Here is a 16,054-nt window from a genome sequence, read left to right on the forward strand (position 1 = left end):
CACTCGCCAAATTAATTGTTCAGATTACAGACAGAAACGGAGCTTGACGTGGGTTCGCGTCGCGACTTGTTTGTAAACGATTCGCTAGTGCAAATATAAGCACATCTAATAATGCAAGGAAATATAAAAATAGTAAAAGTTATCGGCACTTAAAAATAAAGTTATTTAAGCATCATAAAATGCATTGTAGAAAACGTTATAGTGAAATGATGAATTGGTAGTTGTCCAATAAATCTTCATACATACCCGTATGTGTATATTTGTGTGTGTGTGTGTGTGTGTGAGTTAGTTTACAATTGTATATAGTATGCAGTAAACAAGACGAGCGTATTATTTAGTGAAATTTTTGCTTCCAACTAAATTTTGGAGTTTTCAAAACGACAACGCGCAAAAGGTTTTTTGCGTTAAATTTTGTGCTTGTGTTTTCATATTAATACAATTGCAGCCAAATAGCGCAGACAGACGCATACATGTATATGTGCATATGTATACATAGCGTACTTATTGGATTATAAAAACGAAAATAACTGGTAAATAATGTTTGCTTAAGATATTTTATCAGTAGGGAAACAAAAAAATATATTAACAAATTCTTTGGGTGGGACGTGTCTCGTATAGTCATAAATATAAACATTCTTGTTTAATATGCATATGCCTGCGCTTAACAATATTTGTGAAGGCGTGTGCATTCTGCGAGTGTGTGTGTGCGTCAGTGTGCATGTGCATCTGTGTGTGGGTTTACATGGTACATGTTTCGTTCTCTTTTCTGCTGCATTTTCGTCGGAAGCGGTTCTGCCATAGATGATGTGACCTTTGCCTGGGACAGTACATCAATATTTCCCAATACAAATCATATACATATATAATTTGACCACAGACAAAAACTAAATATACATTTCTTTTATATGTTATAATAATATATTTCGTTTGTTTACAAATACATATTCATAAGATTTGCTCTGGTTTTACCCCGTTATGTTGCTCCACCGCCTCTTCTGTGTACGTGTGTGTGTGCTTGTGTGTGTATATGCTTGGAATGCTGTTTAATGTGGATGGCTGGCTACATGCACTTATTTTTGTAAGCAGCGGAAATGTAAAAATAACACACACACATTCTCACAAGCACACCAACACACTCGCGCGCCGACGATGCGGACGGAGCTCAGTCTTAGTGTCTGCTATTTTCCCCAATACCAACGCTTTTTTCGTTTGGTGGAAAGCCACTTTTCAACGGAAAATGCGAATGCTGCGACAGATGTTTCACTTATTATTATGTGAATCCATTCATAGTCACACTCATACATATAAGCCAGCATTGTGTTTGTTTTCGTTGTGAGATGTTTTTGTTTTTGTGAATGTGTATATATGTGGCCTGTATATACATATATGCTTACACACATTCATATGTCATATGTGTAGTGCCACTATTTGAAGTCAGTGATTCAGTTGGTTCTTATTGGATTTCGGATCGGTGCTAATGGACAAAAACCATTGAAATATTTTCCAATTCGCATTTTACACTTGCTTTGCTAGCTGCATTACTCTGCTTTTGCGCTTTCTTTTGTTTTCTCTGCTATGTCTTCTAGTCCAATTTATCTTCCAGTCTTCATTCTACTTGCAGTTTATGGCGAAATTAAACCAATATGTTAATTGGCGATAGATAACGAAATAGATAACATGCCGGAAAATATGGCAAAGGGTAAATAAAAAATGGGGTATTCTGGCATTGTAAAAGCAAAAACAAAAGCCATTTTATACTCCATAAATTTAATTTTTTTTATGAGTTTAAGTTCCTTTGTGGGCCTTGTTCCATTTTTCCATTTTCTTTTATATTTGTTTATTTTTTCACAATTCTTTGCAACGCTTTGTATACGAATTAACCATATTTCATTGGCATATTACTTTTTGTTCTTTTAATTCACTGCAACAGTTGCTGGAATGAAATGTAACAGGGTATTAGATGAGACATCATTTATACTTTGCTTAGATGAGAACTATCACAGAATGCATTTCTGACCAAGAAAATAGTTTGCCGACTGAGTCAGTTGACAAAAAAGGCTAAATCTGTACTGCGAAATTGCATTTACTGCGCCTAGAGCACCTCAATTTAGCAATAGAAAACGCTGCTCACGCCGGCCAGCATTGTACAGGGTATTATTGGCAATGGCAGCCGCATTCCTGCTGATGCCTTTAAGGCATGAATTTGCTAGCTGCGCACATACCTAGTTAGCCTTGAACTTTGCATTCATTTCAATGCTATGAGCCGCCGTGCCGCAGCATTTTAGGTAAATTGAATAAAAGAAAATTGAATCATTTATCATATTTACTTTTCAATTTAGGCACTTTGTGTTAACCCTAGCGAGGTAGCTAACAGAGCTCAAACAAGTTAACGTTTAGCCAGCACTAAATGTAAGCGATATTTCTGTTAGCTAACAGAGTATTGTGTACTAAGCCTGAGACTGCACTGTTATATAACAGAGTAATTTAGTCTAATAAGAATTTGGCTAATTTGGCTATACATTGGATGAACGAGTCAGCAACAATAAGTAAGTAACATAGTCGTCGAGTCTAATAAGGATTTGACAACTGGAAATATTTCGATTGCTGGCAAAATTTTGTATGCCCAATTTGTAGATTTGCTAGGCTATTTTTTCTGCTACTATCTTATCGCCAATTCACTGATAAAAAGGTGCAAATCAAATTGCTAGCTTGTATTGCTGTTGTTGTCGTTGTTGTTGTTGTTGATATTGTTTTTTTGTTGATAATTTTTTCTATTTCTTTTTTGATTAGAACGGAAAATAACAACAACGTTGTTATGTCATCATTAATCAGACAGGCGGTTAGCTAACATTCTTTTCCAACTTCTAGAAAATTTTAGCATTTAGTGGCATTGTAAATCTAAAATATACTGGAACAGCTACTCAAAGTCAATGGCAAAAAAAAAAAAAAAAAAAAAAAAATTGCTTTACGTAGATTGTTAGCAATGTTTATTTTTATCAGCATTAAGAACGTTAAAATGAACGTGTGTTTAATAAAACGAGTGTTCTTATCAAAAGCAAACAGCTCTAAATTTACTCTGCACAAATTGTACACAGAAAATTACTAAATAAATAAGTTAATGACACGTGAGAGTGCTTCAGTCGGGAGTGCCGGACTAGTGGATACTCTTCTTCTTCTTAGTCTTTTATGCATACATAAGAAATAATATATGCGAAAACACATTCAAACACACGCACACAGACACACACACACACACAAAGGCACGTGCCAATTGGGATTTGCTATGGGAAATTAATTGCTGAATAGCTTGTGTTCCAGTTGGACTCCCCTAATCAGAATTTCGATGTGTGATAACGACATGCAGATGTGTGTATTTGTCAGGTGTCACATGTGCCTGCTATAGCCTTCATTTGCAATTCCAAGAGGTTGCGGGGGGACGTATTACAAATCAAAAATATATAAAATCTTTCCATTCTTTAGAGAGTTAATTAAAATACATACGCTCAAAAATTAAAATATCAATAATAAGGGAATGAGTTGAGATTATAGAGCTCATAAGATTAACTAGATATTATGCCTAAATAATTATAATGTGAGCTCGATATCGATTTCAATTTGTTTTATGCTAATAATTAAACAAGATAAGAAAGATAAAAATAAACCACCAAATAGGAGCTATATGGGGGAAGGTAGGCCTGACTACCATCAGTTAGTTATAATTGATCTAGTATTTAATCGTTTACTAAATTGTATATTCATTTTTTAATTTTTCTTCCACAGAATTGCAAACGCTTCCGATTCAAAAATCTTCCAATAAGATTGTGCCAAACGTAAAATTCACATGAAAATATCTATCACATTTGCTGGAGTTTCTCGTCATTTGAATTATCCCAAATTTTCGTTTTCCGATCGATTTTCATATCCTTATTTGTATAAATACCAATAGGTTTTTTTTTTTTTTTTTTTTTTTTCTTATCTTGAAAGTTTGTTAAATGATTTGGCCAAATAAGTATAAGAAATTGATGAGCCTCAATAAGGGAAAGTAAATAAGTTGAAAATTCAAGCGCCCAACATAAAACATTTAGAATATTCCGTGTTCGCGTTAAGGCTCAGTCGCCGAATCTCTCGAATCGTGGCCAATGTAATTTCAGTGGAGCTACGCAGCTTTAAGGAGCTGCCGCTTATCCAAGGCCTACTGTATCAGCAGCCATCGGCTTATCCTCACCCACCTGCCAAATACTGCAACAACAAAAACAACAACAGAAACGTCAACAGCAAACGCAACAACATCGAGCACAAGCGCCAACACATCTAACAAAAATTCTTCATAGCTGATAATAATGAATCTAAACCAACACAGTGGACCTGGTCCCCCAGAGAGCAGCACCACTACCACCAGCAGCACCAGCTGCAGTAGCAATATCAACGACAGCACCAATAATATTAACAAGTCTTGTGATCAAGTGGACGCATCGCCGAATCTGTGGCGAGACAGCAGCACATCGGGCATGTGTTCAGTGTCTCATAGAGTTGGCGAGCCGACGGCCGAGCTGTCAGCGGGCGGGCTCAGCAATAGTGTTATTACTAACACTAATTGGAGTACGAAAAGCACCAGCCACGAGCATCCACCGACATCTGTTATGCGGACAATATCATCGGACCGTCTGGTCACTGGGTCCTCATGTCGCGCTCTACGTACTGCCGTCTCCGCATTATATTCTGTCGACGACTTTGTTAAGGAAAAAATCGGTTCAGGGTTTTTCTCCGAAGTTTACAGGGTAAGTGCGAAACCATAAGCTAACACATTACAAAAATATTATATTTAAACAAATATTTTGAAAGTATTAAAAACTGATAATATTAGTTAGGGTATTTGCAATTAGTATATAAGTTATGTTGGGTTTGTCAAAAGAAGATCATAACCTGACTTTCAAGATGCTAAACTAATTACATTGATGTTATTGGAAACTCTGGAAGTGGAAGTAACAGATTATGAAATACCCATTTCAATAAACTAACACTAATACAGAAATATACCTAAGCACATCTTCAAAGGGTACAGGGTATATACAGAAATACAATGACAAATTGCACGCATTATATTTTCGCTTTTCATTGATAGATATTTCACTTCATTTGTTGAATTTCATAAGTGAAAATAGTTATTTTTCGGCCTTTTATATGATATATAATTAATTTAATTTATGCTTTCTAATGCTTCGAATAGCCAATGCCACAGACAATATTCGCGTGCGAATTTCTCAATGCATCTAATAAATAATATTGCTGTACAGGCAGCAGCAGTCCATTGCCTTTTATGGTATTTAGTTTTTACCATTGTGTGTATGTTTCTCTCTTCCAGTTACGCATAGACTAATTAACAACATGCTGTGGGACGTTGGCTAAGTAGCTATATTGTATGGAGTGCGTTCACTTCACTTCTTTCAGTTCAATTCAAAATTTCCCAAAATATCTTTAGTATAACTCGTTAGTATACTCAAAGTTGGGACTGATTGTACTGAAAGAATTATTCAATAAAAATGGGTTAGATTAATGCAAAGCTGAACTAGTTACAGTTTGGAATGCATATCTGATTGTTTTGCTGAAATCTCACGATAACTTAATGAAAAATGCCATATGTTATTTATAATAACTAGAAATAACCAGTTACTAACTGGGGAGTTGAGCTTAATATAGTTGGACTACGTTTTGTATTGCCTACAATAAATTGTATTTGTATATTGTCATAAATGTTACAGTTAATCAAGCATGGCCGATTGTCGAATCAAAATATTTTTCATTAAATGATAAGGCATTCAAATTTAAAGAATTGCCTATCGATCGATCGTCTTGCTACGTGCTAGACCTTACGTCTGTGTATCGTGCGGAAATTGAGCGCGAAATACATGAGTTGCATTAATGCAAAGTACAATTAGGCAAATTTTGGAATTGAGTTCAGGGTTTCAGATACTAGCGACTCGAGAAGGGTAATTCAGGGCAAGACTTTTATGCAAATGAATGAGAGATATTCAGAAACAAATAAACTTAGTAAGTAGAGTCTTAATAAATCTAACAACTGCATAAAAGTCATTAAAATATAGATATCCATCCCCTATACCATATGGAGTACATCCATTTTATTTATGTTCATTGAGGAGATCCATTTAGGCATAGTGGATTTTTTTTACTTTAATGAAAGACTCTAGGCTCAAGTTTCGAATATGATCCCCCGAATTGAAGAAAACAAATAATTTCCCATGTTATATTTACGATTGTAGTGTATGAAGTTTATGTTAATGTTTCCCGTTTAAGCTGACGCCTGAAGACTCATATACGCCGTGTTCATTTTGGTGTTTAGAGGTATTAGGGTATGGCAGAGTCGGGCATTCCTATTGATCTATTTAAATTGAAAGCCGTAAAATATTTACAGTTAATCTTCAGTGGAGTTGTCAAATCGAGTTCGAACAAAAAGAAGCAACAAAAATTGAAAGGAAAATACATTTGCATAACAAGAAACAGAGTTTGGCAAAAATAGTAAAAATATTTAACGCACTAATCAGCCGGCAAAAACACTTTCAATAACAAAGGCAAAGCCCCATAACACAGCATTGAAAACTGAAAACTGAAAATTGAAAACAAAACAAAACAAAAGCAACAAATGCCGCGGCGATCGAAAGTCTGTTAGAGGCTTATATAATATGGTATAACCACACGTTATAGATCAGTACCGTAATCGTTTGTTATGGCCGGCCGTTGCCAATGCTTTGTTTTAAACTGGGATCTGCATTTTGATATTGCAATTGAAATATATATAGCAAATATTTATACATGTTTATCAAGCCAATTTCATTATGCATCGGTGTGGCCTTGCCCAGCATTAGCATATAAGATCAAATGTCTTGTGCTTTAGGTAAGACGCGATGTTGCCCAAGATCCTATAAATTTCACAATGAATTGGGGATTTCAGCCGTTGTCCGCTGATTGCCACACACCCACAAACATTATCTATTTCTGTTCTACGCGCGCCTCACGTCGCGTGCTATAAGCCACAATTTCTTCGTTTGCCTACAAATTTTCAATAAATTTGTGAATGTGCCAAAAATATAAATTTTGTTTTTGCTGCAGTCTTTTTTAATAATTTTTATGAGACAACAAGAGGGCAACAGGCGGGTATGCTCGACCTGGGGATACCTTCGCTTGTATCTTTACTATATTGAAAATTTAAAAAGCTTTTTTAAAAACGACTTAGAGACACTCTTCACCAAATTATATTTAAGACCTTTTAGATTATGATAGATTTATAGTTAAGATTCTAGTCATTCCATACAGTTCATACAAACAAATGTAAAGCAAGACAGCCAAATGCGTGAAACCAATATACTCGTTACGCCACCGTGGAGTAGAGCAACTCAATTTGTGACTCAAGCGCACACTCAAAATGTGCGAAAAGTAATAGAGATCTCGACATGAAATTCAAGAAATTCACGAAACTCCCCCATACGAAAATGTTGTTCGTTCAACATGGAAAAGTAATTTCTTTGTGAAGTGCTCTGACTTCTTCAACAATATGCTGTATATATGATAAGCTTAAGCATTTAATCAACAATATTTCAATTTTTTTTTTTTTTTCTAACATAACACAACAAAAGCAAAAACAAAAACAAAAGCAAAGGCAATTGATACATACTTTCTTTTTCCCGACACGCAATAATTAAAAGAAAAGACTTAATGAATCAAAAACAACAAAAATATTCGTGTATGGGAAGTACGGGGGTACGCCGGTTATTGTACTTTATGGAGGTCTCATATGCTTATATATATAAATTATATTTATATATATATATATGTATATAGATATTATGGATAATTTATTGCCACGAGGTTTTTCAAAAACAAAGTGAAGAGCCAAGCTCAGCTCAAACAACTCCAGTTCAAACTCTTAACAATAAATATTATTTTCTCACATTTGAAATGTGAAATGTGAAACTGAATGAGCTCTGAAGCGCAGCTTAGTTGTCTGGCATGCCTCTTGCCCACGGCCCGAACTGTGCAGCCAACTGTATTTGTATGTATGTATGTCGTATGTGTGTATATGTATCTCATCTTGAATGGGGTAAAAAGCAATTATTTATTTCTTATTTTGTTGCCTGTTGCCTGTTGCAGCATTTCACATTTCACTTTTATTCATCGATGTTACAGTTAACAAGTGATAGATATATTGCCAAAAACTCAATTGAAAGCGGGAAATATTTGAATCAAATCTATACAGACAAGGGAGCTGGAAATTTAAGATTGAGCACCTAATTGCTTGTATTATCGATTCCTTATTTATACTTCATATATATATTTTCTTGTCTATCCTTTCAAATTATCGATGGCTTTTTACATTTATATAAAAATCAATATACAGCCTTAGCTATAAAGTACGCCTTAAGTGGCTGAAGACTCATACAAGTATGCTTATCATATATATGTCTGTTAATACATTATCTAAAAATTGGTTAGGAACAACTGGGTAAAGTACAGGGTAGTTCTTAGCTTAATAATTCCCGACGAATGTCATAGAAGCAAAGTTTTCGAGCAATTCTCTATGACAAATTGGGCATGACTCAAATAAACGTAATGTTAATGGGTTTATAAAAGTATCCGAACTATGCGTGACAGATTTGGTGACTCAAATCTCAATACCCTGTACAAAAATGCTGCCAGCTACTTAGCAACGTATTCATAAAGTACTTCAAAGCGGCATTTGATTCACTTAACAAGAACACTGATTATAGCTAATAGATTGTGTAAAAGCCTTAATCTGAAGAGCAAATTGGTAGAGTGATATGTGATATGGGATGTATATATGTGAACGTTTATTTTTGAGCAAAGGGGACAGAAAGGGGAACAGAAAACGAAAAACCGTTTAGCCATCGTCATACTTACGTCGCATACACTTGTTTCTAAGTGATTGTTGGCTGTGGCAGAGCTCACTTTGGCGTTGATGAGTTGCACAACTTAAAGTAGTGGAAGCATGTCCAAAACGACGAAAAGCAAGTTGAACGTCTAGATACAGATACTAGAGGCAACGCGAAAAGCAAAAAAAAAAAAAAAAAAAAAAAAAAATAGAAAGAAAGCAAACTGGGCCAAATTCCATTCTGGTCGGACGAATGGCTAACTGTTTAGTTTTGCTAATGGTTACGACCTCAATCAACTGCTCAGAACTGGGCAACGGTAGCGACACTCGACGATCTTCTTTTCAAATACTGGTCTACAGATACATATACATAAATATATATAGATTTAGTTGTATTCACATACCATTATATACCTATAATTATAGAACCCTGCATAAAGAGGTAGCGGTAATGAAACTTGTTATGAGAAAAAGCATTACTTAAATTGAAATAATAATTATAAATAGAGAAAATAGAATTACAGTGAATGAGCCACTGGGGCGCTAACGACTGCATAATACTCGTTTATGGCTCTACAAAACCACTAAATTTAGTAAACAATAGAGAGTGGCAGAGTAAACAATGCAGAGCCGTTTAATTCAAGCACTAAACTAGCTGAAACTAGCTGAGCTGGAACTACTCTTAAAACTGTTTAGAATACAGTGTTGTAGAACCTGTCATACCTCCAATATTCATATATTCAATTTGGTTAATCTTAAGTTACTTAGACTGGGAATGAGCTAAATTTCTATATATATATATATATATAGGAGAGGTATAGAGAACTAGAGAGTATATATGGAACTACTAGTAGAGCCGAGAATCAAATGGAGACTTGAGAAGGACATAGATGACAATATATAGAATTTTACACTAACTACTAAATAAATATATACGTCTGTATACTTATTCTCTGATAACATGTTAAGAATATATATGTAAGCATCTACATATGTAGTTAGATCCAGCCTTTAAAGCAACATATCTAAGATAAAGTAATCTAATGGATCGATAATCTAATCAGATTGATCTAAAGTCTACACTCCCATATAGCATATTTACGAGATGAGAGCTATATTGGGTAGGCTGGAGTGTATATGCCAACTTTAAAGACTCTCTCAAGCTGCAGGCTTCATTTAAATAGACGAACTCTAGATAAGGACAATATGCTCTCTGCTGAATATAAATATATATAAATACCTTTTATGATAAGAATGCAAATGAAAAGCATATTTGGCGAGTATAGAATATGTCAAGTCTTTAGACCGTCGTATGCCGGACAAAAACCAATATACGCATCGTCTGATAGTCTGCTAGGCATGTGGTTTCGTAGGGTCAGGAAACGTTTGAGCAATGCATGCAATGGTTGCCACAGAACGCAAATGTGATTATTTGACATTATGTTTTTTACCATTTCATTAGTGAAATGACTTCAATGAGATGTTATACGAAATTTGCTTTGTGCAGCGATTAAAAAAAAAAAAATGTATATAAAAAAAAAAAAAAACACGTTCAAACGAAAATCAAGTTGAAATCGTATTAAATATTTGTTAACAGCAAAGCAAAATTGCATGTGGAAATAGTTAACAACAGAAAAATGAAAGAAAAACAAAAAATAAGCTAAAGAGTTGGCGATGCAATCGATTTGAAGCGTGGTCAATGCCGCCATATGAAACTTGTTTGGCCATTTGGGAATATCCCCCCCAAATGAGACGAGCAGAGCTGCCAGCCAGTCAGCCAGTCAGCCAGCCAGCCAACTAGCCAGGCTGCAACTAAATTGTACAGCAGGCGGGTTTTATTTGACTTTTTCTGCCGCTTTTCGTAACCTGCTGTCAGGTTCGCTTCGGATGGACGTCTCAGGCGTTCGACTGGTTTTTGAGGCTGTTGTTAACTTTACTGCTCAATCTTGGTTTTTGGCTGTTCAAAAAGGATGTGTTTTTCTGTTGAGTTGCGGCATTTGGCGACGTCTTGTTGTTTTTTATTTCCGCAATGGCCATTCCTCAGCGAGTTGAAAGTGAAACTATCAGCATGAGCAAACAAGTGTTTAAGTAACAGCCATTACCATCACCCTATTCAAAAATGTATACATGAGGCGCGTTATGCCATAAGAGGCTCAAGAATTGCCTAGCGAGAGAGCTGCTGATGTATCGGGGACTTGAATACGTTTCGAATGCATCTTTGAGCTGAAGATCTTGAATTTCGTATATTCTTTGCTTAACTACTATAATGACAATGATATATGTATATGTAACCACAGCAACTGATATGCAGCTCACAGATATTGACATATATTTATATGTATAAATAATTTCATTTGCTGTTGTTAATCATTTTCCTATTAAACTTATTTAATGTAAAGTATTTTTGTTTAGGTATTAAATTTTGCCAACAGCTGCACTCCTATTTTCGTGAATGCAACTGTGTATATATCTATTTAATACGTCTTTATGAAATATATATAACTAATAATCGTTTCATGCTGCTTCTTCTGCATTATTTAGGTCACTCATCGCACAACTGGACAGGTGATGGTGCTGAAAATGAATCAATTGCGCGCCAATCGACCGAACATGTTGCGGGAAGTGCAGTTGCTTAATAAATTATCTCATGCTAACATACTGAGGTGAGTGCTTCAATACCCTGGACCACTGTGCAGTGCTCATAGGGGGTATGCGGTTTTGTAGCTCCAACTAACGTAAGAGACTGTAGGCGTTGCAGCACTAGAGTAAATATATAACTGGTTTAGCTTCTATTAATCAGCTTCATCAAATGAGTTGCTCTTCATCTGGCTTCGAGCCTGTCAGTAGTTTGCCTCTCTGTATTTGTATAGGTCTATCTGTCCGTCTGTCTGTATGAATCTGAGCTGTTTCCCGGTTTTCATATGATTGAGAAATATGTATATAATTAATTTCATATACTAATTTCCACCCTCAACTCCTTTCTAGTTTCATGGGCGTCTGTGTGCACGAGGGACAACTGCATGCCCTGACGGAATATATCAACGGCGGTTCACTTGAGCAGCTCCTGGCCAACAAGGAGTTGCCTCTCAGCGCCGCGCAGAAAGTAAGACTGGCCCTTGGTATATCGAGAGGAATGACTTATTTACACGATGCGGGCATTTTCCACAGAGACTTAACCAGCAAGGTAGGATTGCATTGAGAAATTGTCCAACTAGAGCTGCAATTAACAAGTTGATTTCGTTTCTCACAGAACGTGCTTGTACGCCATCTGGCAGATGGTCAATACGAAGCTGTTGTGGGCGACTTTGGATTAGCAGCTAAGATTCCAGTGAAATCGTAAGTTCATAAGTTCTCTCCATCTCAGTCTGCTTTAATTAACCTAATACATTACACACTTGCAGCGGGAAGACGCGCTTGGAGACAGTTGGCTCGCCGTACTGGGTCAGTCCGGAGTGTTTGAAGGGCCAGTGGTACGATCAGACGAGCGACGTATTTTCATTCGGAATTATTCTGTGTGAGATCATTGCGCGCATCGAAGCTGATCCCGACCTGATGCCGCGTACAGCCTCATTTGGCTTGGATTACCTGGCTTTTGTCGAGCTCTGTCCCATGGACACTCCACCTGTATTCTTAAGGCTGGCCTTCTACTGTTGTCTAGTATGTACTCTAGATATGCCGTAAGATAAGATCTAGAAGCTAAAATTTCCTTTCTCATTGCAGTACGATCCGAAGAGTCGACCCACTTTCAGTGATGCGACTAAGAAGCTGACACTACTTCTAGAGAAGTGTGAACAGGAGTCGAGGTGCGCGAGTCCATTGAGCTCGTTGGAGCTAATCAATTGTTCGCCGATCGGCAGTGATATAGAGAGCGCAATCACATTGGCCAACACGGCGTCGTCAACTGCCGAAAGCATATTTACAGCCCCGGCAGGTGTGCTGACACCGCGCTACCAGTGTGACGTGGATGAAGATGGATTTCGATTTCCCAGTACCGGAATTAGCTGTAAATCAGCCTCGGCAGCTATGCCGGGCACACCCAACTGGTTGGCCGACAGTGCTGAATATGACGACGAACATATTTTGAAATCTCGCGTTCGTCGCGCCACACAGAAACTAGAAGCTGAAATTCTACTTCATCGTCGTTCGCTCAGCGAGAACATAATACACTTTCCGCTGCATACGTCGCCCAGTGACAAGGCGCGATGTCATCAAATGCAGCGGCAGCGATCCTCAACGCACTCGCCGACGCCGCCGCGACAAGTGGGCGATCCGCAGACAGCCACGGTCCTTTTACCAACGACAACAGCAACAACAACAACAACGAAACTGTCGGACTCACCATTGATAATTCCACTGGTGCCGGCGGTATTGACGCTGCGCAAAGTCGGTGAAACAATGTGCCTTAAAGATCCGCAATACAAACCGACGACAACGAAGGACCCCAACGGGGTGAAGCCGAATCCGTTTACGACGCTAGCGCAGCTTCGAGGCGTCAAGAAGATACTGGGCGCCAATCCAAAGACGTATGCAGCAGGCGTGGGCGATTTGTTCAGCTCGTGCTTTGAGATGTCAGCGCCGTTTTTCAAGGAGCTCGTCGCAATGCAAGCCAAGAGTGCGGCCACAGGCACAGAGCTCGAGCCCAATCCGGGCGGTGCGCCACCAACAGCTAGCTGTACCGAACCAAAGAGTCTACCAGCATCCCCGCAGCTAACGCGTAAATACAGCGCTATCGAACTGAAATTGCCACAGCGAAACAGCAATGCTGCCAGTGTAGCCAGTGAAGCTAGTGAAGCGCCGGCAGCGACTGCGCTTCCCACACCTGTCCTGACCGACATCGACGACTGCGACTATTGCAACTCGGAGGGCGAAGATCTCGACGGCGGTGGCAATTGCGCAGACGCAGAATCGAGCAGCGACGACAGCGCCGTCCGTCCCTCGGCAATGCCAGTGGCACGCAAGTACCGCGCCAACTCCCTCTACACGCATCCGCTTTTTCGAGGCAGCAGCGGAACTATTATGAAGTACAGCAATAGCGAGCTTGAAGTGGCGCCCTTGCTGAAGACAAGTAATTCCGCCAATACATTAACGTCATTGAATTTAACCACAACTGATATGATTTCGGGCAATAATCAGGTTGAGTACGGCAAGGAGCTGTCCCAGAGCAGCTTATCGGAAAAGGATGCTGCCTCGAAATCCCCCCCACCCGAAGAAATCCCAGCTACTGTTCCTGCACCCACAGACTTTGAACTAAACGGACTGAAAAATTCGTGCGACTTGCTGCCGACCAAACGAAATTTGACGCGGCGCGACTCCATCGAAAGCGGCTTCTTCTCGTGCTTCAACGAGGAGTCAGATGCAGCTACCACAAACACCAGCTACACGCGGCAGCTGTGCGGCATCGGTTCGCTGGTTGTTGGCAGTGGCAGCAGCAGCAGCTGCTGCTACGACCAACTCAAATCACTGAACTTGGCTAGTAATAAACTGAAGTAAGTGCACTTCAAGTATTTGCGCGCCTGCACAAATATTAATCAACTTGTGTTTCGTTTCGTTTGCAGTGATAAATTGGCAAGCCTGTGTCGATGCTGCTACTATGCAACGCCTTCGTCCACTAGTGCCATGGTGGCTGCTGCTGCCGTGACGCCACAGCAACATCACAGCGACTCGCCCACAACGTCGTCGTCCGTGCTGTTTATCGATAACGAAGCTACAGCCATCACGGGTGGTGGGAATACATCGTCGTCGACAGCACTCGACTCGACGGACGAATTGGACGCCGAGATTATGGCCCCGCCCACGCATCATCGGCGTTACACCTGTCACCATTCGCTGGTGAGTGGCGACTCACAGATGACGGCGACAACGGCTGGCCTAATCAATCGATTGGCACTTGATTCCGAGATACACTCGCTGCTGCAGCGCAGTCCGTTTGCCACCAATCAATTACTGTACTGCAAGAATCGCACTTCCTCCATCTACACGGACAGCTCCGATGACATCAGCTCCGACTCGCTGCTGTGGGACGATCGTTCCTTTACCGCATTGCCAACTACGCGGTCCGCACAGATAGCCAAAATTGTGGAGTACTTTGAGAGGAAACGACAGGAGTCATTGCCCGCTTCAATGTACAATCGGAATGGCAACGGCAGTGTGGCAGCTGCTGTTGCTGCCTCAGCGCTGGGGTCCAACTATCTGTCCTATGACTCACATAGGTATTCGGACTTTAAGCGGCACCTGAGTCCCGACTCGATTTGCTTCGAGCTGGACAAGAAGCCGCAACAACAGCGTATTATGGTCTGCGAAGGAGCTGTTAAATCAAAATTATCAATTTTCGACAAGAAAAAGCAACAGCAGCAGCAGCAGCAGCAACAACAACAACATCAACATCAGCAGCAACAGCAACAACAATCAATGGGAAATGGACAAGGTGGTTAGCCATATTCGATAAGAACATCAAGTTTTATCTTTCTTAAGCGATTTTCAAAATGTTGGCAGTTTTTTAATTTTAATTTCGGGATTGTGTCTAGGAAAATTTCTTTAACATTTGAGAGCTGGATCAGAATATATCAGAGTTTGCACACGAATTATTTAGTGGTATACAATCATGGTACTCCACTCTATCTGTCTCTCTGTGTCTGGTTTCCAATTCAATTACGATAATTGTTTCACCGATTAAATGTTAGCACCACATTACTACTATTTAACATACATACATATAAAGATATATTTTTATAATAGAACTAGAATTTAACAATATTTAGGCTCTTTCAAATCATCGTATCGTATGTTCCCCAAATAGTATGTATAAATTTATTCTAATTTCGGAACATTTTTCTAATACTTTGTACTGGTTCCTAGTCCTATTTAATTTATAAATTTATGTTACAAATCTATGCAAATGTAGTAAATAATTATACATATACATATATATATATCTGTCTATTCAATTGAGAGAAAAGTATTTATTTACATTAATTTAGACGCATAAGACTTCCAAAAAAACAAAACAAAGAAAGGCATTGCTGTTATAATTATATGTACATATGTATGTATATCTCTACATATTTGTATTTCATATATTTGCGATCTATTTGAATGGGTCGCATTAAGAGTATATAAATAATAAAAGAAATGTATAAAAACAAAAAAAAATAC

The 16,054-nt window shown here is 38.5% G+C and overlaps 1 protein-coding gene across 3 annotated transcripts; it reads left to right on the top strand.

Annotated features, from left to right (window-relative positions):
• Positions 1-15,831, top strand: cdi (serine/threonine kinase). 3 transcript variants are annotated; one of them, XM_089476539.1, is made up of 9 exons: positions 1-248; positions 446-530; positions 3,781-4,778; positions 11,444-11,565; positions 11,888-12,086; positions 12,153-12,238; positions 12,304-12,559; positions 12,623-14,388; positions 14,458-15,831. In XM_089476539.1, the coding sequence occupies exons 3-9, from the start codon at positions 4,341-4,343 to the stop codon at positions 15,332-15,334; spliced, it is 3,744 nt and encodes a 1,247-aa protein (XP_089332665.1). In that variant the 5' UTR covers positions 1-248; positions 446-530; positions 3,781-4,340; the 3' UTR covers positions 15,335-15,831. The 3 variants fall into 3 exon arrangements, with proteins under 3 accessions (XP_089332665.1, XP_017874854.1, XP_089332666.1); XM_018019365.2 differs by lacking the exon at positions 446-530; XM_089476540.1 differs by lacking the exon at positions 446-530 and having other exon boundaries at positions 1-217.
• The last annotated feature ends 223 nt before the right edge of the window (positions 15,832-16,054 follow it).

This window comes from Drosophila arizonae, chromosome 2 (genome assembly GCF_054131065.1).
Source record: "Drosophila arizonae isolate 15081-1271.41 chromosome 2, UAZ_ARI_1.0, whole genome shotgun sequence".
Classification (NCBI taxonomy): Eukaryota; Metazoa; Arthropoda; class Insecta; order Diptera; family Drosophilidae; genus Drosophila; species Drosophila arizonae.

Coding starts and splice junctions, on each gene's coding strand:
- cdi (XM_089476539.1), top strand. CDS start 4,341: ATGAATCTAAACCAACACAGTGGACCTGGTCCCCCAGAGAGCAGCACC. Junction 12,239..12,303: donor GCTAAGATTCCAGTGAAATC/GTAAGTTCATAA, acceptor ACACACTTGCAG/CGGGAAGACGCGCTTGGAGA. Junction 14,389..14,457: donor TTGGCTAGTAATAAACTGAA/GTAAGTGCACTT, acceptor TTTCGTTTGCAG/TGATAAATTGGCAAGCCTGT.